Genomic DNA, 25,412 nt, shown 5'->3' on the forward strand with positions numbered 1-25,412 from the left:
TTCCTGACCGCAAATCGTGTTCCACTACAGTTGATATACATGTTTCTCCTCAGCAGCAGCCGTTCTCTTCGTAGGAGTCCTGTCCACATACATGTACATACAATGTACATACAACCACACGACATTCTGTATGGTCCACTCCGGTATTTTGTAGCGACTGGCGAGCATATATTGCCGACGTGAAACATTCTTCTGGCTTGCTTGCGGATTTGTAGTACACTACAGTGACATGACATTTTTCCACAAACTTCCCTATACGGTCAGTAAGACATTTAATGAAAAATAAAAATATTCTGGGTTTCGTAAAAGGCTGTATGAACCTTTACTTGACAGTCGCAGTGCACTTCGTATGTTCTAGGTCCTAGAACGAACAGCGAACCATTGTTTAAGATGTGCCACATCTTCCCAAGTAATTTCAGTTTACGGATACAGTATTTCTCCATCATTTCCTCTAAAGTTTTACAATCCTACTATTCTGTCACGAATGATGTTCCGAATCATGGTGTAAGAGTTTGTGTGCATGTGGGCTTTCGATACTTTTGCCACTTATCAGTCAGATCTTTTCTGAAAACTAATAAATTCGAAAATGCCCTCTATTTCCTCTTCTGTGGCGAAATGCACATCCGTGTTTCCCCCTCATTAGTAATTTCCATTTTTATTTCTGTAAAACTCGTTGTTCAAAAATGGCTCTGAGCACTATGGGACTTAAAAAAACTCGTTGTTATTAACGGACTGTCCATTCGATAAAATGCAAAAAATCGATCAATTGTACAGGAATTTGGACATATGCTAGTTGTATGCCGTGCTAGAAATAGATATTAAAGCACGAGGAATGAGAGCAATTGAATGTCAGCCGCACAAGGTCAGTGGAGGTACTGCTGATATTGCAAGACCAACACCTCCGTAAATAGTACAGGTAAATCGAATCGCCATAGCGACTGCTATCGACCTAACACCTTGCGCTACTGAGTAAGGACGATGTAGTGAAATATACGTATGTTTGTGTGGTTGGAACGAAAAAATTGATTAGGTAGCGTGAAGAAAGCGGTAAAATTTAATCGACGAACGCTTCTGGTTAGTATTCTTGTTAAATATGTATTTCATGGAAGTGGCTGGTACTATCACAACAATGTATCTTTGTTGTCAGTTGCGATATTCGCACTTTATTTTGGGTACTTAAGGAAGTAATTAATCTTTGGTTATGTGTGTGATTAGGTATTGAAATACAAATTATTTTAACAGGTGTCAACTGCACAATGAGTGAGGCGAAGGAAGAGAAAAAGGAAGATGACGAAGATCCGCGATTGGACTTCATCTTTGCGTATCTCGCAAGATCGCTGAGAATAAAATCCGAAAAATGGACGAAAATGTTGAGCAACGAAGACACGAATGTAAGAGAAAAGTTCAAATTAGCTTGGTGTACTGTTTCATATGTCGCTCGGTGTTTTATAAGAAATGGATGCTGAACGATACTGTGTACTGGGTACACCGAACGTGATTCCAGAATTTGTGAATATGGGTAATTTGATTAGCGATTAAAATTTTAATTGAATTGTCATATTAATTTTTTCTATTAATGAGAGCAGATACACCCCGCATTGCGCAAACAACAATGTAATATAATGCAAACGAGGCGTACAACACCAATGCTGCAGTTAAAGCACGAGGAAGAATTATTAACCAAGATAGAAAGTGTAGAATTTTTGGTTGTACGTATCGATAAGAGTTTAAATAGAAAAATATATATATATTTGCTTAAACATCCTAGACGATCCACATCTAGACGTTGTTTTGGAGAGAAAGAAATCTGTAATTTAGCAGACTCACCGTATTTCATTCAGTAATCTCTCCTATAATTATATTTTGAGATAACCTATCGATTTAGAAGTATAGTTTTCATTGTTAAAAAGTGCGCAGTAAGAATGTACTAGGATCGTTACCATTTATTACTGTAGCAGCGTTATTTATTTATTTATTGTATTTTTTTTGCATGGAGACACCAAATAATTTATTTTAGTTTAATATTAATATTCACTTAAAGAATATAAACACTTGTCAATCAAGAAATATTTCAGTTTCACTTTGAATAAGTTCCCTTTGTGGCACCTTATAGAGCTCGGTAATCTGTTGTGCCATATTTGACCACTAATGCATGGACTATGGTCTGTTGTTTTTAATTTTGTTCTTTGCCTGTAGTAGCAGTCTTTATTTCTTGTATTATAGGCATGCATATCAGAGCACTTTGTTGCTTTGTTTGGATGTGTCACAAAAATATAATTAATTTGTAAAGATACAGTGAGTAGACTGTGAAGTATTTATGATGAACAAAGATTTCCCTGCATGAATCTCTATACCCTAATCCATGGATAATTCGGATTGCTCTTTTCTGTAAGGGTTAAATATTCTGTTCATATGTATGTCGGCAGCAAAACCCCATATCTCTATCCCATAATTAATCTGTGCCAAAATGGTTCCATAGTAAATTGTTTTTAATGCCTGATGTGGGACTACTTTTGATAACTGGCTGATTAGATGTAATGAACTGCTGATTTTATTGCATAAAAATTTGATATGGTTTACCCATCTTAGATTTTCATCTAGGTGAATACCTAGAAATCTGCAGCCTTCTGTGTCCACTACTTTAATTCCACCTATGTTACTGATAGAGGTTTCATCTACATCTACATCTACATCCATACTCCGCAAGCCACCTGACGGTGTGTGGCGGAGGGTACCTTGAGTACCTCTATCGGTTCTCCCTTCTATTCCAGTCTCGTATTGTTCGTGGAAAGAAGGATTGTTGGTATGCCTCTGTGTGGGCTCTAATCTCTCTGATTTTATCCTCATGGTCTCTTCGCGAGATATACGTAGGAGAGAGCAATATACTGCTTGACTCTTCGGTGAAGGTATGTTCTCGAAACTTTGACAAAAGCCCGTACCGAGCTACTGAGCATCTCTCCTGCAGAGTCTTCCACTGGAGTTTATCTATCATCTCCGTAACACTTTCGCGATTACTAAATGATCCTGTAACGAAGCGCCCTGCTCTCCGTTGGATCTTCTCTATATCTTCTATCAACCCTATCTGGTACGGATCCCACACTGCTGAGCAGTATTCAAGCAGTGGGCGAACAAGCGTACTGTAACCTACTTCCTTTGTTTTTGGATTGCATTTCCTTAGGATTCTTCCAATGAATCTCAGTCTGGCATCTGCTTTACCGACGATCAACATTATATGATCATTCCATTTTAAATCACTCCTAATGCGTACTCCCAGATAATTTATGGTATTAACTGCTTCCAGTTGCTTACCTGCTATTTTGTAGCTAAATGATAAAGGATCTATCTTTCCGTGTATTCGCAGCACATTACACTTGTCTACATTGAGATTCAATTGCCATTCCCTGCACCATGCGTCAATTCGCTGCAGATCCTCCTGCATTTCAGTACAATTTTCCATTGTTACAACCTCTCGATACACCACAGCATCATCCGCAAAAAGCCTCAGTGAACTTCCAATGTCATCCACAAGGTCATTTATGTATATTGTGAATAGCAACGGTCCTATGACACTCCCCTGCGGCACACCTGAAATCACTCTTACTTCGGAAGACTTCTCTCCATTGAGAATGACATGCTGCATCCTGTTATCTAGGAACTCCTCAATCCAATCATACAATTGGTCTGATAGTCCATATGCTCTTACTTTGTTCATTAAACGACTGTGGGGAACTGTATCGAACGCCTTGCGGAAGTCAAGAAACACGGCATCTACCTGTGAACCCGTATCTATCGCCCTCTGAGTCTCGTGGACGAATAGCACGAGCTGGGTTTCACATGACCGTCTTTTTCGAAACCCATGCTGATTCTTACAGAGTAGATTTCTAGTCTCCAGAAAAGTCATTATACTCGAACACAATACGTGTTCCAAGATTCTACAACTGATCGACGTTAGAGATATAGGTCTATAGTTCTGCACATCTGCTCGACGTCCCTTCTTGAAAACGGGGATGACCTGTGCCCTTTTCCAATCCTTTGGTGTGAGTTTGTAAGTTTAAATGGCAATAACTGAGATTTACTGATATTAACTTTCAAACCTTGATCTTGGAAATAAGTAGTTATTTGACTTAGTCCCTCAGTTGCTAATAACGTTAACTCGTGATTTTATTTACCAAGAAATAACAGTGAGGTATTGTCTGCATAGGTTACCAATTGGGAGTCGAAAGGTTGCTCTATATCATTTATGTACACTAGGAAAAGGAAAGGGCCCAAAATTGAGCCCTGGGGTACACCTTGTGTGACTGCCTCATATTTGGACTGGAAATTAATGATCTGATTATTGATTTTGTAAGTCAGCTTTGTACACTGCTTGCGGTTAAATAAATCTGTAGCCAGCAATTGCATGGATGCAGCATTTACATTGTATGACTCAAGTTTACTTAAAAGGAACTCATGGTTTACCGAGTCAAATGCCTTAGTAAGGTCTAGAAATATGCCAGCTGTTTGCATTCCTTGATCAAGGGCACCATACGTTTTGTGAAGAAATTCCGTAATTGCTGTGATAGTACTATGATCTTTTCGGAATCCATGTTGTGTCTCTGTTAGGAACTTATTTTTCAAGAAATAGTCACTAAATTGTGTCAGCAGCACAACTTCAAATACTTTGCTGAAGACAGGTATTAATGATGTGGGCCTCAAATTTGAAACCTCTTCCTTGGATCCTTTTTTATGCACTGGTTTAACTGTGCTCCATTTCAATACATTTGGAAATGTACGTTCTCTAATACTGCAGTTTACCAGGTGGGTGATTATTTTAACTAATTCCTTATTACATTTTTTAATCACGATACTACTCAAACCGTCCCATCCATGTGAGAACTTATTCTTTAGGTTATTTATTATCCTGCCTATTTCTTTTTCACTTACTTGTTTGAATTCAAAAGGTGGCTCTTCAAAGGGACAGAGCTTTACCTCACTACTCACAATTGTGTTATTAACTGGACTAACAGCTGCAGATATGAAGTATTTATTGAAAACATTGCAGACTTTATTAAGATCTTTCATTGTGTTTCCTTCATGTCTTATATTTACAATTTCAGTTTCTGGCTTCGGTGTGGCTTTGCGAGATTGATTTACAATTCTCCATGAGATCTTGGCTATATTGTCTGATTGAGCTATTTCACTGCTGTATATCTGTTTTCTTAGATTTGAAAGCTCTTTCTTAAAGATTTTCTTGGCTTCGTTGTACTTGGCCTTAAAAACCTGCAGGTTTGTTGACTTGTATAACACATCCAGGTCCTCGATGTTTTGCCTGAGTTTTATCGTATTTGCTGGAAGTATCAGTCTGTTGGTTTTTGCGTTTTGGTTATGGGTGAACACTCTTTGTATTTTCTTAACAGGGCGGCATCAGTCAAAGTGTCTTAGCATAGTATCATAGAATTTGGCCCATTTGTTTTCAGATCCTTCAGTCTGGTAAACCAGATCCCAGTCCTCTATAGCTAATTTATTTCTTAGGGCACGGCTGTTACCCTCTTGTAGGATTCTTTTATTTTCGATAACTTTTGTCATTTTTGGGATGCTTTTGTTTACATACTCTACAAGCTGGCATTTGTGGTCAGAGTAGCGAAAATCCATATTCCAGCACCTAACCCTGTCTTTAATATGTTTACATAGTATAACGTAATCAATTATGAGTGGATAGACTCCGTCAATGTTAACATTACACAAGCATTATAATACAAGAACAAATTAGTATAAGAATGTAGACAGTTTAGCACAAATATAGCATAACACTTAATCACATATAGAGTGGGAATTTTTTGACCATTATATGTTCAATTGATTTCATATAGGCTTAGTGGTGGACTGTTGAGGCAGTCCAATTTTCTGTTTCAGCGTCAGAAAACTCGTTCAAACTGTGTAGTGGCTTTTGGTGAAGATTGTGCCACATCTTTCCCCGAAACTTCACAAATTCCATTTCAGTATTTAGATGGACGAACATTTTAATGGCCACTGCTGGAAAACTGTCCCATGTAATGGAGCATCAACAGCTTTGCATGTCTGCATCTTTCTTACCATTGTGCATGTTATAATTGTGGATGTCACTCCAGTTGCTGAACGCGTCATGATTTTCTTTCACATATGTGAGACGGCTGACTGAAAATTGTCGTCATTCCTACATGTTTTTTTTTTAATTTATTTATTTTTTTTTTTTTTAAGTACTTTCTTGCAGCCTGTAGAATGACCCCAATGGCTTTCAAACAGTGAATAATGTATCATTACTAGTAGATAAGGTACGGATCAGTTATCATGTTATAGTTTCCTCAGGAGGTCAGGAGGTGCATGAAACTTGTAAACAACTGTTTAAAGAGTTTAGTATTTTAACTATTGTTATATGATTTCTTGTTAATAATTCCTTAGAGTATAGAGAAAATGATGACATCCAAAATTACAGTATGTTCTTGAAGCAAAAATAACTATAAGTAAAAAATTGACCTTGTCTTGGAAAGGGTTGAATAATATGGCTATCAAAATCTGTGACTGCTTATTCAATAATATTAATTTTCTAACAGGCAGCAAAGCAAAATTTGGAAGTAAGCCAATGAAATAGACTCTTATAGCAACTCCAGATTTAAAGAATTTCTGTTTAGAAATGTAATTTGTTTGGTGTAAAAGTGGCTTGTTATGTAATTTATAAACAACAATAACCAGTTTTTGAGAATATAATGTAATTGGATAGATAAGAAATCTACTCACAAAGTGGCTATTACATAATTTCTTATTTATTTGTTTATTCCTATCCGTTGATCTGGTAAATAAAATAATTGCTTCAAAGGGAAAGATTCATGTTACATGAAGTAAAAAAAAGTTGAAAATTAACTAAATAGGCCTAAGCTAATAATTACTAACTGTAGTAAATAACATGCTTACAGGAACAAAATAGGTTAATAATTACAAACTTAAGCATTTGCTACCATGAAGCTGAAGAATTAAACAATAAAATCATAAATTGCAGCTATTCCACAACATAAGTTATAAATGTCTTGAACTTAAAGTATGTAATTAAACTGAGCATAAAAATTTCAGTGATAAGGTGGGCTATTGTATTCATTTACAAAGTGGTAATAACAAAAATTACACATATAGTGTGTCATTCCTAAATGACTATGGAGAAATATTTACATTTAAAAAAGCAAGATAGTAGAAATAGTTTTCAGTTGATATTCCTTTAGTTTATCTTTAAGGTGTGGCATTACATAAGTAAGACCTTTATGTCAGACTGCAATACATTGAACACGAGTATAATGCAGGCGAGAGTAGTGTACTGTGAAATAAAAATGACATTTTTGATGATTTTGTAGAAATTATTTCTTACACAACAAAGTTTGTATTTATTTAAAAGAATAATTCATTGTCAATATTTTGGAATAAAACAAATATCATTTGGCAGCCAATTAACAAATGAAGTTATAATTGTAGCTATCGGCAATGCTAGAGGCAGAATCATCGCAATGCCCTTAATGTGCCCTTAATGTGATACACAAGCCATGTCTTCTGCTACTAGGGATATAAAATGTGTTTTTGTAATCCTCCTCCCACTAAATGTATGAGACCTCATATTCATCATCACCATCTACTGCCTTCAACACTTTAGTACTAAAAATAGCTAATTTTGAGTTTTACCAAAATATAGACAACAATCACAACATCCCATTTCAAATTAAAAATCTCTAGTGATGAACTCTCCTCTGATTTACTGGATGACACTTCATCACTTATGTCTGAAGCCCTTTTACTATCACGCTGCTTAGTTTTCTGCTTGTGTTTAATTTTCTGCTTGTTGGTTATTGTCATGCTTTCTTCTCATTTACTTCTAACTTTACCATTTTCCTTGAAGTTTTTTCTTCAATAGACATTTTTTTAGCTGTTGAAGTCAATATGATGCTTCTCCCTTTAAAATGTCCAGTTGTTTTTGTTGTTTTTTGTTTTTGTAGGAGCTTTTGGAATACAACTAAAATCCTTCACTAAGATATATGATTTGCTATAGCTTCTAGTATATAAACTGCAACTGGCTGCCTCAACATCTTGCAAATTGTCTCCCAGATATCGTCTTCTTGGAGGGATCACACATGTATCTGAATCCAGTGGTTCTATCGGATCAGGCACACCATCTGAAACCGCAAACATGAGGAAATCCAACTCATTGAAGATGTTGATATTAAGTCGATAAATTACACATTTTCTAAACCGAGAAGTTACAGTTGTTAGTGTGAATGCTTTTTTTTTAAAATTAAATCCAGAATGACATGTTTGCTCAGATGGGGTATCATTAGGTTACCCCAAGGAGGCGCCAACAGGCTGAGCAGTACAGAACAAGATCTTGCTCACAAATGGTATACACAGCCTTACAGTAGAATGGTACTGGAGGTCCTTCTGTATTCACATATGAATGATCAATTACAAAGAGATGCATTAGATTTACTTTGACAGATATGCCATCCCGTGCTAATAGATTTTGGATTAAGAAAATACAACCTCTAAGGGGAATAAAAATTGTGTTATGACACTAAGAAATGATGATACCTTTGGCTGACTTGATAGCACTATCATCAGTAGCTCAGTGGATATTTGTTGAGAATTAAATAAGCTATAGTAACAGCTGTATATACAACTGTACATACTCAAACCACATTATAATTACACAGCTATTTTATTCCTTCCAGTTTTTCCAAAAGTTTTTACAAAATGATTAATTATTGAATACTGTCTCATTTTTCTGAGCAGTACTTGTTAACTGACTCTCACTTTGGATTTTGTAAAGGATTCTGCACGGAGAAAGCTATACAAGACTTCATAAATGAAGTCCTGGCACAGCTAAACAGGAAAATTATTATGTTGAAGTGTTGTGAGACCATGACAGTGTGGACCATAAAGTACTTGTCAAATAAAATATTTTGTGATCAGTGGCACCCCTTTAGTATGGGTGAATTCTTGCTTTCATATCAAAAAGCAATAAGTCACATTAACAAACTGTCTCCCAGGGATAAAGCTAATATTAGAATGGAGGACACTACTTGTGAGGTCTTACAAGGTTTGGTATTAGGTTTGTTGCTTATTTTGACCTATAGAAATGATCTTCCAAACAGATTTAAAGCACAGTCAAAAACTGTAATTTTTGCTGATTATATAAGCATGAAATCCAGGGCATGAAATCAATCTTTGCCAGACATAACCCAAATGTTAGTCGAACAGGACTACATGTGGTTCATAGTCAACAATTTAAGTCCTAATTCACACAGACTTATATAATCCAACTTCATACAAGACAAAAATATCTTCTGATTACAGATATAAAAATAAATGGTCATACGCTAAGTGAAACACTTTTTGTAAAATTCCTTGGGATCATCCTTAATAACAAGTGAAATGCAGTCAATGCAGAGAAATGCTAATGTTACAAGTATTTTTCATAGTGTTGATAAGAAGGCTAGAGTGTTGGTTAATTTTCCATATTTTCATTTCCTGTTGTCTTAATAAATTAATATCTAGGACATGAAGCTGAAGTTTGGAAAGTGTTTATATTATAGAAGGGAGCAGTGAGAATATTACAATATGTAAAGAATATAACAGCACATGTTGTGGATGCCTCTGTAAGGACCTTGCCATTGTTACACATGTTTATCAGAACTTTTTTGCTTAATATTGCATATGGCTTCTAATAATATTTAGTTTCGGCCGAAATGGGATTTGCACAATCAAAATACTGTACAGAAAACTAATTTTCATGTAGAGTTTGTCTCATTGTATAGAATCAGAATGCACTTTCAGACCTTGGTGGAAAGTTTTTCAACAAGCTCCAGTCTAACATAAAGCAAGATCAGAAGGAAAAGAAAATCCAGAAGAAAATTAAAAGCTTGCATCATTTAGCCACCCAGTCTACAAATAATCTATGCATCTGGATTAAAGGATTAAAATTTCCAGTTGGCTGCATTGTAAATGCCAATGTTTAGATGTGCGACTTACAGCAGTGTATTGTAAACAGGTATCTGTTGTTACAAATGAAGGTAAGTTTTTTATTCAAAAAATAATAGTGTATTTTTCCAAAGAAAAAAAAAAAGCTACGAGTAGGAGATATACAGATGTCATCTAATAAAACCGAGGGAGGAGCAGTTTTTTAAAGTAATTGACTAGGTTACATTTAGCTGGGATGAGAACAATTAGTATTAAGAATTTAGTGATAGTTTATTGTTAATACAGTGTGCAGATTCAGTTTCTCTTTTTTCATGCATGCCTTGGGTTATTTCAATTTTATTTCAATTCCCTGAAAGCAGCTCATTCTTGTTGTCAAGCCAAAGTAGTCCCATTCTTACAGAACGAGTGCGGGGGAACATATGCAAGAATCCTGCATTCCACTCCTAGGTGAGGTCCTAGTGTAGGTGGTTTGCTGTTGCCTTCCTCTGAGCTGTTATGTAGTGTCAAGTGTGTATCCATGTTGACTTGATGACTGTGTTGAGTCTCGTAAGTGTAGTATTCGGTTTGTGGATGAAGTGAACAAAAAGGATGAAACCCAGTGCTGGCACACAGCATACTCCTTTCGAATAGCACCAAGCGATCCGTTGAGTTTAGCGTCCCAATCTGCTGGATGGGTCATCATCAACAGTATTGTGTGTCGCTTACTTTATGAGACACTGCAGCGTGGATGGAAATTTAATGCAAGACATTGGTGCAGATACTGGTGATCAGGAATTTTACACCACTACCCCTCATCTACCTGCTGGCCAAATACTGACAGTAAAAAATTTCCACCACTGGGCTTCGGATCAACATACCTCTGAGTCTAACTCCATCATGAAAGCATAAGTTAGTGACTTCGGCTTAAGAGGCAGGACCTTCCTATTGGGATATGTACAGAACATGAGGAATGAATAAATGGAGACATTTTTGTGGTCACTTTATCACTAAGCTATGAAAACTGTTTCCTCCAATAATGACAGTCTTTAACATTTCATTCTAAGTGAGAGCTGTACAAAAAGCTATTTTTTCTGTAGTTTGCTGATTTTTATGGTAGGTGGTTGCAGCTGTTTTATGTCAATGCCAATGCTGTAGTCACTCATTTAAGTCAGAAAGTATTGACATCTGTTGAACTTGTATTACATTTCTTTCCGCTCTTATTTTGTTACAGAAAATTGTGATGGATTTCTTGGATAAGACAACAGAATATTTGTTAATTGTCACAGTCAATACTGCTGGACAGCTTATACCTATCAACAGTTTCCCAGTTAACAGTAAAACAAAATGTTGTTATTTTATCAAATGTTACAAAGAGCCAGTAACATCTCAGAACTATCAGAAAGTATTGCTTTGTGGAGATATGTCATCGAAACCTATTGATGAGTTATCTGTTTTAGTTGCAGAGGTAAGATGGTGCGTAAAATATTTTTTAGTTAAAAAATAATGTGACTTAGATGAAAGCAGTGAGCTACTTTGAAACTGAAAGTTCTTGGATATTGGTGCTGCATCACACTCACTCTTATAATCTGGTACTTTGGTCTGCTTGCTGTGCTTGCCTGCGTGGTTCAATTTCATGGAAGAAGGCCTCAGCGTAAAGTCTTTAAGTTGGACTGGAAGATTCTGTATGCAGAATGTGCTATCAATACCCAAGAACTTCTAACATTATCATCAGTGGTCACAAAATGAGCTACTTTATTTTTTGTATCTTATTGAGCAGTGAATAATAACGTACAATTTAATCAAAAATAGTCACTTTGAAATTGAGAGTGCTATTACAGAACTGAATTTTCTCTCTTAGCTGTAGTGGAATTCTGTAAACAAAATGAAATTTATCTATTTTGTTGATAAAAAGGTTACTCAAGTATTTTGGTTAAAATAATAAGCAGAAATTTTATATCTATAAACAACTTGTTTGGACTCAAAACTTGACTGGAAAAAAAGCACAGGTCATTCCTATTTTCAAGAAGGAGGGTTGAACTGATCATAAAACTGGAAAACAAATTTTAATAATTGGTGATATCTTGGTATCCATCACTTGTTCTGAGATAAGTGAAACACGCTGATTCAAAATATGCAAACAATTTGTCTCTACCACCCACTGTATTTTAGATAGACTCCTACAATCATTTATATTTCAGTATAAAAATTATTTTTAGTGAAATCATCCACTTTTGGCTGTTAAAACATTATTTATTACCAAAACAATTTAGGCATGTTCTCATTTTCAAGCATTATGGGATGTTCTAACCCACCCAATAATATAAAGCTGCCCGTGTCCGGCCGTCCTGATTTAGGTTTTCCGTGATTTCCCTAAATCGCTCCAGGCAAATGCCAGGATGGTTCATTTGAAAGGGCACGGCTGACTTCGTTCCCTAATGCGATGGACCGATGACCTCGCTGTCTGGTCTCCTTCCCCAAACAACCCAACCCAATATAAAGCTGTGCCATCTGTGTAAGAGCTGTTGCACTAGGTGTTGTGAATTTATGAGCTATTCCATGTACCATCTACATTACAGAGCTGTAGAGATAATGATGTAAACCCTGAAGTGAACAGCTGATAAATTCACAGCTATTCCATGTATCATATACAGTATAGAGCAGGTGAATAATGATATAAAGACTGAAGTGTTTACACATGTGTTATGTACATGGTATATGGAACAGCTGATATATTCATAACACCTAATGGAACTGCTCTTACACAGTGTGGCAGAGCTTTTGTATTATTGAGTAACTTACAGCATCCTGTCCAGTCACTACCATCAGCTATCCCATCAAAGGCAGGACTACCTGTGAAACCAGTCATGTGGTCTACAAGCTAAGCTGCAACAATTGTGCTGCATTCTTTGTGGGCATGACAACTAACAAGCTGCCTGTCTGCATGAATGGTCACCGACAAATTTTGGCCAAGAAACAAGTGGACCACCCAGTTGCTGAGTGCGCTGCCGAACATGATATCCTTCATTTCAATGACTGCTTCAGAGCTTGTGCCCTATGGATCCTTTCGACCAACACCATCTTTTCTGATGAGCGCAGGTGGGACCTTTCCCTGCAATACATTCTACATTCCTGTAACTCTCCTGGCCTCAATCTCCTTTAGTCACTTACCTCACCCATCCAGCCCCTTCCCTGTTCCAATTCCAGCACTACACAGCTGTCGTTCCACCACCACACCCAGTCTTTTTATTTCTCTCCTTTTCCGTTACTTCCCCCCCTCCCTACCTCTCACCTGCCCTCCGTCTAGCTTGTAGCACTTCACTGTCTGCTACCCCCACCATACTATCCCTCCCCACCCCAGCCTCCTCCTTACCCCCACCCAGATGCCACTCCCATCATTTACTGGTACTACTGCTCTCAGTGTGGTTTTTGCCTGAGACTGCAGTCGTGTGTGTGTGTGTGTGTGTGTGTGTGTGTGTGTGTGTGTGTGTCTATTGTTGCCGAAGGCCTTAATGGCCGAAAGCCGCTTGTTTACACACAGCGCGTGAAGCACTCGTCGTAACAGTGTGACCAACTGCCACACAAACAGAGTTCTGTACTTATAAAAAAATAGGAGACCTTACTTTTGGGATTACCTTCATACAATTTAAGCTTTCGAACAAACAGTCCTTCTATCAAAATAGAACACAAACACATACATTCACGGAAACACAACTCACTCACACAGCGATACTGTGCCTGGCCGGGCCCTGGCAACCATGTGTGTGTGTGTGTGTGTGTGTGTGTGTGTGTGTGAGAACTGTACTTGCTTGGATGTGTGTGCGTGTTTGTGTTCTGTTTTGGAAGGAGGACATTTTGTCCAAAAGCTTAAATGCTTAGCAGTTTTTTCATTGTGCTTCTCTGAAACTCAGTACCTCCTCTACGTGGTTTGTAGCTATCTATCGTTTTCATAATATTGTTTTTATTCCATCCTAGACCTTCCATTATTTAATACAAAATATTCCGAAAAACTAAGAAAAATGACAATAATAGCAAAAGTAATGCATAATGATGAATACATTTAAAATTAAAAAAGTCAATCTGATGAAAATATAGAATCATAAAAAAACAGAACACTATTATGAAAAGGAAAGTTGGTACTTACCAAGTAGTGGAGATGCTGAGTCACAGATAGGCACAACAAAAAGTCATGTGTGTGAGTTGCGTTTCCATGAGTAAGTGTGTTTGTGTGTGTGTGTGTATTTGTGTCTGTTGTCTATTGTTGACGAAGGCCGTAAAGTCCGAAAGTTGTAATTGTGAGAGTCTTTTTGTTGTGCCTGTCTGTGACTCAGCATCTCTGCTATATGGTGAGTAGCAACTTTCCTTTTCATATTATAGTTACATTGTATCCTGGATTTTCCATTGTGTAAAAATAGAACACTGTCACAAGAAAATAAGAAAGCAATGAATCACTTGAAAGTAGTGACCACATTTAACAACTTATCACAGGTGTTGCTGCTAGCATGATAAACTTAAATAAAAACGCCCAAGACAATTAATATAAAGTAAGTGCATGTAGAGTGCCAGTGAACATCACCTCTGTCTCACAAGATGTGGTAGCCAAGTCCTTCTTCCAAAATAGAACACACACACACACACACACACACACACACACACACACACACACACACACACACACACAGAGAGAGATATATTCATGCAAGTGGTGTCCCAGCAACATTCTTAAAGAAGAGCACACTAATTGAAATACTTACATACTTATATCACTGCTCACTTCAAGCAGGAACTTTTCCCTGATGTATGGAGAACATCTAAAGTTATCCCAGTACATAAAAGGTGAGAGAGATAATGTAAATAACTACAGACCCATCACAATTTCCTCTTTCATTTCTAAAATATTAGAAAAAGTTATATATGACAAACTTATGGAATTTGTCAATGAAAACAATATCCTGTGTAATGAATGACATGGATTTGGAAATAACAGGTACCATGTTTTGTGACTTTGTAGTGAGTTGTTTAAATGTAGAAGTCTCTTATAGCCCTCGCCCCTCTGCAGTCGGAAAAGAAGTCAGTAGTCAAATATGCGGCACTGCCTAGCAGGACAACAACATCAAGAGGAAAGGCAGCGACTGTGAAATTCAGGAAAGAAAGTAACTGTTATTAGAAGGGAACAAGTAAAGACTTGGATTGTGCAATATGTCAATCACTTAGAATCAACTCACAACAAGAAAAACACCTCAATTGAAAGGATAGGAAAATGAGAAATGGAAACGGTATTTGTCACAGTAGACAAGAAAATCGAATCCACCAAAATAGAAATTGAAGCTGCATGTGAGATTGTTTCGGCTAGACTCAGTATCAAGGATGAACATAAAATTATAATACAGTCCTTTTACCGACCACCAGATTCTCCTCTTGACGTAACCGAAAACCTTGGAGAAACCCTTAGTTTGCTTGTGCATAAGTTCCCTAATTGTACTGCAATAACTGGAGAAGATTTTAATCATCCAGCAATCAATTGGGATTATTGTAGCTTTGTTAGTGGTGGACATGACAAGATATACTGTGAAATGTTACTGAATGCTTTCTCTGAAAAATATCTCAAACAGATAGTTCAGAGCCCCATTCATGATGGAAATATGTTAGATCTTATGGCAATCAAACAGACCTAACCTCTTTGAGGAAGCTCACATTGAAACTGGTATCAGTGATCATGAGGCAGTTATAGCAACAGTGAATAACAAAACAACTAAAACAAGCAGAAAGATTTGTACATTCAGCAAACTAGACAAAGAAACAGTAGTGTCAAGTCTCAATGAGGAACATCAAACTTTTAGCTCAGGACAGGAGCATGGAGAGGAACTATGGCTTAAATTTAAAAGAATAGTTGACTAAGCGCTGGAAAGTTGCTACTCACACAAACGCAACTCACACACACGACTGGAGTCTCAAACAATTGAAACCACACTGCGAGCAGTGGCACCGGTGCATGATGGGAATGGCGACTGGGTGGGGGTAAGGAGGAGGTTGGATGGGGATGAGGAGGGATAGTAGAGCAGGGGTGATGGACAGTGAGGTGCTGCAAGTTGTACGGAGGACAGGGTAGAAGTGGAGAGGGTGTTAGTGCAAAAGGAGATAAGTAAAAAGACGGGGTGCGATGGTGGAATGAGGGCTGTATAGTGCTGGAATTGGAACAGGGAAGGGCCTGGATGGCTTAGGACAGTGACTAACGAAGGTTGAGGCCAGGAGGGTTACGGGAACATAGGATGTATTGTGGGAAAATCTCCCACATGTACAATTCAGAAAAGCTGGTGTAGGTGGGAAGGATTCATATGGCACAGGCCGTGAAGCAGTCACTGAAATGAAGGATGTCATGATTGGCAGCATGCCCAGCAGTATGGTGGGCCACTTGTTTGTTAGCCACAGTTTGTCGGTGGCCGTCCATGTGGACAGAAAGCTTGTTGGTTGTCTTGCCTACATAGAATGCAGCACATTGGTTGCAACTTAGCTTGTAGATCACATGACTGGTTTCACAGGTCTTTGATGGGATAGGTGATGTTTGTGATCGGACTGGAGTAGATGGTGGTGGGAGGATGCATGGGACAGGTCTTGCATCTAGGTCTATTACAGGGATATGGGTCACGAGGAAAGGGGTTGGGAGCAGGGGTTGTGACGGGATGGATGAGTATATTGTGTAGGTTCAGTGGATGTCGGAATACCACTGTGGGAAGCATGGGAAGAATAGTGGGCAGAACATTTCTCATTTCAGGGCATGACGAGAGGTAGTTGAAACCCTGGCGGAGAACGTAACTCAGTTGCTCCAGTCCTGAGTGGTACTGAGTTACAAGGGGAATGCTCCTCCATGGCCGGACAGTGGGACTTTGGAGGGTGGTGGGAGACTGGAAAGATAAGGTACGTGAGATTTGTTTTTGTACAAGGTTGGGAGGATAATTACGGTCTGTGAAGGCTTCAGTGAGACCCTCTGTATATTTTGAGAGGGACTGTTCGTCACTTCAGATGCGACAAGATGGAGGTCAACATCTAGGAAGGTGGGTAGATGTTGACCTCCAGTTTAAAGACAGCTATATCAGTACCTCCGTCCATATCAAACCTACAAACCAACTGCAATATCTTCACTTCGACAGCTGCCACCTGTTCCTTACCAAGAAGTCTCTTCCACACAGACTAGCCACCCGTGGTCTCCACATCTGCAGTGACGAGCAGTCCCTCTCGAAATTTACTGAGGGTCTCACTGAAGCCTTCACAGACCATAAGTATCCTCCTGACCTTGTACAAAATCAAATCTCCTGTACCTTATCTTTCCAGTCTCCCACCACCTTGCAAAGCCCCACAGTACAGCCTCAGAAGAGCATTCTCCTCGTAACTCAGTACCACCCAGGACTGGTCCAACAGAATTACATTCTCCGCCAGAGTTTCAACTACCTCTCGTTGTGCCCTGAAATGAGAAATGTTCTGCCCACTACCCTTTCCTCACCTCCCACAGTGGTATTCTGCCATCCACCGAACCTACACAATATATTAATCCATCCGGATACAACCCTTGCTCCCAACCCCTTGCCTAATGGCAAGACAACAAACAAGCTGATTGTCCGAATGAATGGCCACCAACAAACTGTGGCCCGGAAACAAGTGGACCACACTGTTGCTGAGCATGCTGCCAAACATGACATCCTTCATTTCAATGACTCCTTCACAGCCTGTGCCACATGGATCCTTTCCACCAGCACCAGCTTTCCTGAATTGCGCAGGTGGGAACTTTCCCTGCAATACAGTCTACGTTTCAGTAACCCTCCTCTACTCAACCTTTGTTAGTCCCTGACCTTACTCATCCACCGCCTTCCCTGTGCCCATTCCAGCACTGCACAGCCCTCATTCCACCACCACACCCAATCTTTTCACTTGTCTCCTTTTCTGCTAACCCCCCCCCCCCCCCCCTCCTTCCAACCTCTCCCCTGCCCTTTCGTGTAACCTGCAGCCCTATCCCACTATTCCCCCCCCCCCCCCCCCCCCCCCCCCCTCCCCTGCCGACCCAGCCTCCTCCTTATCCCCACTGTCACCACTTCCATCATGCACCCTGGTGCTGCTGCTCACAGTGTGGTTTCAGTTGCCTGAGACTGCAGTTGTGAGTGTGAGTTGCATTTGCTGGAGTGTGTGTATGGGTTTCTGTCATCTGTTTTTGATGAAGGCCTTGCTGGCCAAAAGCTTTTTTGTGACTTTTTTTGTTTTGTCTATCTGCGACTCAGCATCTCTGCTGTATGGTGAGTAGCAACTTTCGTTTTCATATAATTTTTACATTCCATCCTGGATTTTCCATTGTTTGACTATGCATTGGATAGATATGTACCCAATAGAACAGTTCATGATGGGAGAGATCCTCCATGGTATAGAGTCACTGTAAAGAAACTTACAAAGAAACAGAGACTACTGCATCATATGTGCAAACAAAGCCTACTGCTATGGATAGAAAGATGCAGTAACAGTGAAGAGAGCATTGTGTGAAGCCTTCAGTGACTACCTTAGCATAACAGTGTCAAATGGTCTTTCACAAAACCCAAAGAAATTATGGTTGTATGTAAAGGCTGTTAGTGGCACCAAAATTACTGTTCAGTCACTCATAAACAAGACAGGAAATCAAATGGAGAGTAGTAAAGCAAAATCAGAAATGCTTAACCCTGTTTTCAAATGTTCCTTTACGTAGGTAAACCTACAAGTATGACCCAGATTTAATCCTCATACAACTGAAAAGATGAGTGAAATAAATATTAGTGTCAAGGGTGTTGGGAAACAGCTGAAATTGTTAAACGTGAATAAATGTCCAGGGCTCAATGGAATCCATATCAAATTTAATACTGAATTTGTGGCTGAGCTAGCGTCTCTTCTGACTGTAATCTTTCATAGATCCCTTGAACAAAAACCTGTGCCCAGTAGGTGGAAGAAAACACAGGCCACACCCATTTACAAGAAGGGCAGCAGAAGTGATCCATGAAACTATCGTCCAATATCCTTGACACCGATTTCTTGTAGAATCTTAGAACATATTCTGAGCTCAAATGTAATTAGGTATCTTGAACAGAATGATCTGCTCCATGCCAACCAGTATGGATTACGAAAACATCAATCAAGCCAAGCCAAAGTCGCACTTTTCTCATATGGCTTCCTGAAAGACATGGGTCAAGGCAGTCAGGTAGTTGCTGTATTTCTCAATTCCCGAAAGAGTACTGCACTTATGCTTATTATCAAAAGTATGATCGTATGAGGTATCAGACAAAATACATGACTGGATTGAGAATTTCTTGGTAGGGAGGTCACAGTATGTTATTTTGGATGGAGAGTCATCGACACGTGTAAAAGTAACTTCAGGTGCATCCCTGGGGAGGGTGTTGGATCCCTTGTTGTTCATAATGTGTATTAATGATGTTACAGACAATATTAATAGTAGCCTCAGACTTTTTGCAGGTGATTCAATTATCTGTAGCTAAGTGCAGTTCGAATGGAGCTGTACAAATATTTAGTTAGATCTTGATAAATTTCAAAGTGGTGCAATGATTGGTAACTTGCTTTAAATGCTCAAAACTGTAAAACTGAGCACCTCGCAAAATGAGAAAACTTAGTAGCCTGTGAATATAATATTATTGTGTCATATTTGAATCTGTAAACTCATACAAATACTTGGGTCCAACACCTAGTAGGGTCATTAAGTGGAGTGTTCATATAGTCTCAGTCGTGGGTAAAGTAGGCAACAGCCTTTGGTTTATTCGTAGAATACAGGGGAAATGCTATCAGTCTGCAAAGGAGGTTGCTTACAAATCCACACTTGCAACACATCCTAGAATATTGCTCAGATGTGTGGGACACATACCAAACAGGACTAACAGTGGATATTGAACGTATAGAGAGAAGGGCAGCTTGAATGGTCACAGGTTTGTATGACCCATGGGAGAGTGTCACTGAGATGAGGTGTTGAAAGAACTGGACTGGCAGACTCTTGAAGATAGACATAAACTATCTCGAGGAAGTCTACTGACAAGTTAGTTAGTTACTTACATGTTTCATAGATCATTTGAACAATTCTTTTATCAAAATAATGCAGAATGTGTCAGTTTACAGGATTAGTGTTGACATTAATGAACATATTATATGTTAATGGAATAGAAGGAGTTGTCCAGGAGAAATGATTTTAAATTAGATTTTTTAAACATTGCTTCACTACCTATCAAACACTTTTATGTTATTGGGCAAATGATCAAATATTTTTACTGCTGTCTGTTGAACTCTCTGCGTATCACTCCCCTAGGAATCGTGAACATAAGATTGGAATAATTACAGCAGACAGAGTGTGTTAAACAATAATTTTTCCCACACTCCACACATGAATTGAATGGGAAAACGCCCAATAACTGGTACAGTGAGATGTACCCTCTGCCATGAATGTCACAATGGTTTGCAGAGTATAGCCACAGATAATGTTATACAGTACTACTGTGTTACAGTATACCTTAGCTGTTCATGACTATAAAAGGACACTACTTTTAATATGAAAATAGTTAGCCCTGACAATGCTGTTATGTGAAAGATATGATTGTTTTCCCCTTAAACAATGGTTTTACCAGGTGAGGTGAAGCATTCCAAAGAAATGCCTTACCTGCATTATTTTCTACCAGTTTCAGTTGACTTGTAACACCTTGAGTGACAACATGACTTTGAACAAAAAGTATGTATTCCCAACACTTGACAAAAGGATTAAGGTAATCGAGATGAATGAGAAAGACAAAGTCTTTGTGGGCAACTTACATTTGCCTGGACCCATGTTGCAGTGTGAGGCTTCAAAAGTTGATGAAGAGCTTGAGAATATGGAGTTCAAGGCATCTACAGGATGGCTGGCCAGTTTCAAAGCTAGACACAACGTCGGGGCGAGTGAAGTGTGTGGGAAGCTAAGGATGTGCAAGAAAATGTAGCACCAGAATGGAAGCAAGTACTGCACAATCTAATTGTGAATTATGACGCAAAAGACATGTTCATTGCCAATGAATGGGACAGTTTTATCGCACACTCCCTTCAAAATTGTTAGCAATTCAAGGTGAAAAGTGCATCAGTGGAAAATGTCCAAGGAAAGACTCACTGTACTGCTGTGTGGAAACATGTTGAGTGAACTGGAGAAGCCACTGGTGATTGGAAAGGTAGCAAAAACCCATTGCTTTGAGAATATAGACATCAGTAAACTTCGTGTCGCATGACAAAGCTATAAGAAGGTGTGCATTGTAAATAGTTCAATGGAAGAGTGGCTGGGCTCTTTCATTGCCAAAATGAAAAAAGGAAATCTCTAAGTTCTCCTTTCCACAGACAGTGCAACCTGCCACTCAGAAGTCAAGTTAGATTGAAATTGACTAAGTTCCCACCAGGTTCAACCAGTCTCTCACAACCCATGGACCAGGAGGTTATTTATGCATTCAAGTTCCATTGTAGGCGATTATTGATGTAGTCGCTTATTCTTTGCGACTGAAAGTGTGTTTGCTCTTGCACAGTTAGTTCCTGTCCTGGATGTAGTAAACTGTATTGGCTTAGCAGTAAGGGAAATAAAGCCCGAAGCTGTCATCAAGTGCTTGAACAAAGCAGGGTTTAGAAGTGATGGACAAGATGCTTCTTTACTCATCAAAACTCAAGAAAATCCTGCAGTAGTTGTTGAATTAATTCAACTGAAAAACATTTCATGTAGTCCAGATGACTATGTTCAGAGTGATGACTTTCTGTCTACTCACTTCTCTTCTACTTTGGCAACAGATGTAATAGACATCAGCAACATATAAAATGTTGAGGAGGGTACAAAGCAAGAGGAGGAGGAGCAAAATAATGTCCATAGAGAAATTAACAAGCCTGAAGAAGCAATAGCATGCATAACAGTGTTTTGCAATTTGCAACACACACAAATTCTCCCAAGCAGGTGGATCTACTGTATAGTACAAAAAATTTTGTAGAAAAAACAGTTCTGAACAGGATATTCAAAGAAGTTTCCCTCCTTGATATGTGGTAAAAAAAAAAGTGAAATGTAAATTAAACAAACACAGGAATAATGTGTGTGTGTGTGTGTGTGTGTGTGTGTGTGTGTGTGTGTGTGTGTGTGTACAACAATATATGAATCTGAAGTTAAAGTAAAAACACAGACATACCATATTATGTATCAGTTGGTAAAAACACAGACATGCCATATTATGTATCAGTTAGTATAATAATATAGTGTGTTCTATTGTACAGTATACAGTAAGTAAATATCTATCTACTGTACAAGAGTAAAGGTAAGTAAATATGTAGAAAGCTACAAATTTATACTTGTGTGCATAGCACTTGACAAATTTTTTGTAACCTATTGTGTTCTGTGTAATCTAGAAACTTTTCCAGTTTGGAAAATTATTTTTGTCCCATGCGATTCCATTTTGAGCAAGTTGTACTGTAAATACTTCCTGTATGAAGTGTTTTATTGTAATCTTAAATGAGGAAGCATAGAAATTATTTTTGCCTGTATACTTGTAAACTGACTTGTACAATGTCTTATGCATAAGTTACTTTTGTAGACAATAGGCCAATAAAATATAATTTGCAGTCAGTCGATCCACAAAGATAGCAGTTGTAGACTTCACAGCATATGTAGTCAGGGTACTGGAAAATCAGAAACAAGTCTGTAGTATCTTCCTTGACTTATCAAAGACTTCTGCTTGCGTGTGTCAGAGACTTCTATTAGAAAAATTTAACCGGTATGGCATAAGAGGCAGAACAGTAAATATTATCAAATCATTTATTGAAAATAGGCAAGAATATGTAGAGATAACATACAAACATGGGAACAGAATCGAAAATGTGCTTTCAGTATTCAAAGAGCTATAATACGGTATACTCCAACATTTGGTATTGGGACCATATTACTATTTATTCTATATGTAGATGACATGCCAGAAGCTGTAAAGGAAACAGTGATCATGTATGCTGATGATGTATCTCCAGTAACCACCAGCGAATCTGCAAAGGATGTAGAAATTAGGACACGTTCAGAAATGGATTTGGCATACAAATATTTTGTGCGTGTGTGTGTGTGTGTGTGTGTGTGAGAGAGAGAGAGAGAGAGAGAGAGAGAGAGAGAGAGAGTGTACAAATATTTTGTGTGTGTGTGTGTGTGTGTGTGTGTGTGTGTGTGAGAGAGAGAGAGAGAGAGAGAGAGAGAGAGAGAGAGAGAGTGGGGGGGGGGGGGGGGGGGGGATGCAGTCTTTTTATAAATGGAGCAAATAAGGCAATCAAACCAGACAACCTTGATATCGTGTTGAGGTGTCAAATATTTGAGAAGTTCATTGCAGCAAGTTTCTGTGGGTGATGGTAGACAGTTTCATGTTGTGGAAAGTTCGTATGAATAAAATCTGTTAAAAAATTAGCACAGATATTTTCTCCTGCAAATCCAATGGTCCACCTGTATGGCATACAGCACACTTCCTAGCACTGGCTATCTTGCGTGTCACTAATGAAACGATTGACGAGATGCTGCAAACTGGTGTAGCAGACAGAAGTGACAATACAGTGCTGTGCAAGTCATGTGGTTTTCACATTTAATTTTGTAACACTGTCAAAGTGTTTCCATGCTGGCTGCCAAAGGTGCTGTGTTCTGTGATGTTTACGCACTTACTCTTAGAATAGTTTTTTATTCCTTTGTTAATTAGTTATAGAGTTGCTTTTGACTGTTGTATGTTCTAGTTGTTGGGTCAATTCTCCTTCCATGTAAAATGCCTCCAACATTCGTCATTTACCAAGTCTCTGTACATCAGAATAAAGTGTTGCTGAATCTGATGTGAAGACAATCTTTTATTATATTGCTGGCTAATAATATGTACATAGTAATTTGTTCAGACAGCCACAGACACAAGTCCTTACCAACAATGGTGATCATGACATGATAGAATTAGCCACATTATATCACAGGAAGGACCTGCGTTCAACATGATGTATGCATTGATGAAGCCCGTGCCTTCAGTATCATTTGCCACTATTTTGGCCACATAACTCAGCATTATGATTTTTGCAGGTGGAAGCAAGCTTTCTCTATGCTGGAATAATCGCAGATGCAACTAAATTCACCAGCTGGATCAGAAATACGGAATGGAGAGTGAAGATGTGATCACCACTTTGCCTACGATGAATGCAGATGAGAAGTTAAAAATGAAACTGACATGACAGGTTTCCATTTCACAGGAAGAAGACATCAGACAAGTTCTAACCCAATAAGACATTGGCGACAAAAGATGTTCACAATATTTATGACACCTGCTGAGTGAGGTGGACGTGGGAGCCGTGCCTGATAGTCTTTTGCACACACTGTAGAGTAATTGCTCTGCCACCACAGGTGAAAGGCATTATTGTGTCACAAACTGGCATGCCCTTAGATGCTGTAGTGGAGTTATTTGACAAATTTTATGCTATAACACCTGCACCAGTGATACAGTTATGGTGGTGTGCAACAGCTTGTCGTTGCACATGGTAACACTGGCCGATTATGACATGTTTTCCGCCAAAGTGGATCTACTAACCAAGAAGATGGAAGAATTATTGACTAGGGGTGACTGCAGCAGAGACAGGGGTTATTATTGCAAGACATCAAGGAGCCGCTCATCTTCCTCTTTGTCGACGTCAGTCACTGACAAGCCCGCTGTTGGCTGGTATCACAGCAGATTTGGGGACCTGGGAGGCAAGGTACAATTCTATGTTCACACCCAAATGCTGGTGGCAATCAGATGTAGACATGCTGATAAGTTTCTGGGCATCGTGTCAGTGCCTATTCATCAGTGACTGTAAATCTGGGCAGAAATAACTTGTATAAGGGGCATTCAAGTGAAACCCAGTCGCTAGTGTAGAGTAAGGGCAATGATTTTATTAACTCAAAAATGTAGTTATAAACAGTATACAAACTCAAAAATAGTCGCCAAAACTGTTGGCACATTTATCCCATTGCGACACTAGCCTCTCGATTCAATCCTTGAAGAAACTAGTTGGCTGCTGTAAGATCCAGGCCTGAAACCAATCTCACACTTCTTTGTGCAACCGATAACACAAAGTAACCAATGGATCTTGTCAACAGTGATTCTGCTGTTGTCCAAGACTGAAAGCATTCACTTCCTCAACCATTTCCAGTGTGATGACACAATGAGCCTGGCCAGGATGAGCATCATCTTCTAGTGACTTGCGCCTCTCGAGGAATCTTTTGTGCCATTCCATGACACTTGAACAACTCAGAATGTACTCACCATACACAGCCTTCATTCATTGACACATTTCACGGCCTCCAGCTCTGACCGCCGTCAAAAATCGAATCACTCCTCGTTGTTCCTGGTTACTCGCCTGCATGTTTGGTAGTGTACGATAACTTGTGTGACCACCTTCTCTTCATCGTGAAACCACACTGTCGCTATGCA

General features: G+C 38.8%; 1 protein-coding gene across 1 annotated transcript in view; it reads left to right on the top strand.

Moving 5' to 3' along the window:
- The first annotated feature begins 866 nt into the window (after positions 1 to 866).
- LOC126456501 (dynein beta chain, ciliary-like) overlaps positions 867 to 25,412 on the top strand; it is a 186,722-nt gene continuing 162,176 nt past the window's right edge. The window contains exons 1-3 of the mRNA XM_050092251.1: positions 867 to 916; positions 1,243 to 1,391; positions 11,180 to 11,413. Of these exons, the coding sequence (XP_049948208.1) occupies positions 1,257 to 1,391; positions 11,180 to 11,413 (369 nt within the window). The 5' untranslated portion in view covers positions 867 to 916; positions 1,243 to 1,256. The remainder of the gene's footprint in view (positions 917 to 1,242; positions 1,392 to 11,179; positions 11,414 to 25,412) is intronic.

The sequence above is a fragment of the Schistocerca serialis genome, chromosome 2, assembly GCF_023864345.2.
Source record: "Schistocerca serialis cubense isolate TAMUIC-IGC-003099 chromosome 2, iqSchSeri2.2, whole genome shotgun sequence".
NCBI classification, from domain to species: Eukaryota; Metazoa; Arthropoda; class Insecta; order Orthoptera; family Acrididae; genus Schistocerca; species Schistocerca serialis.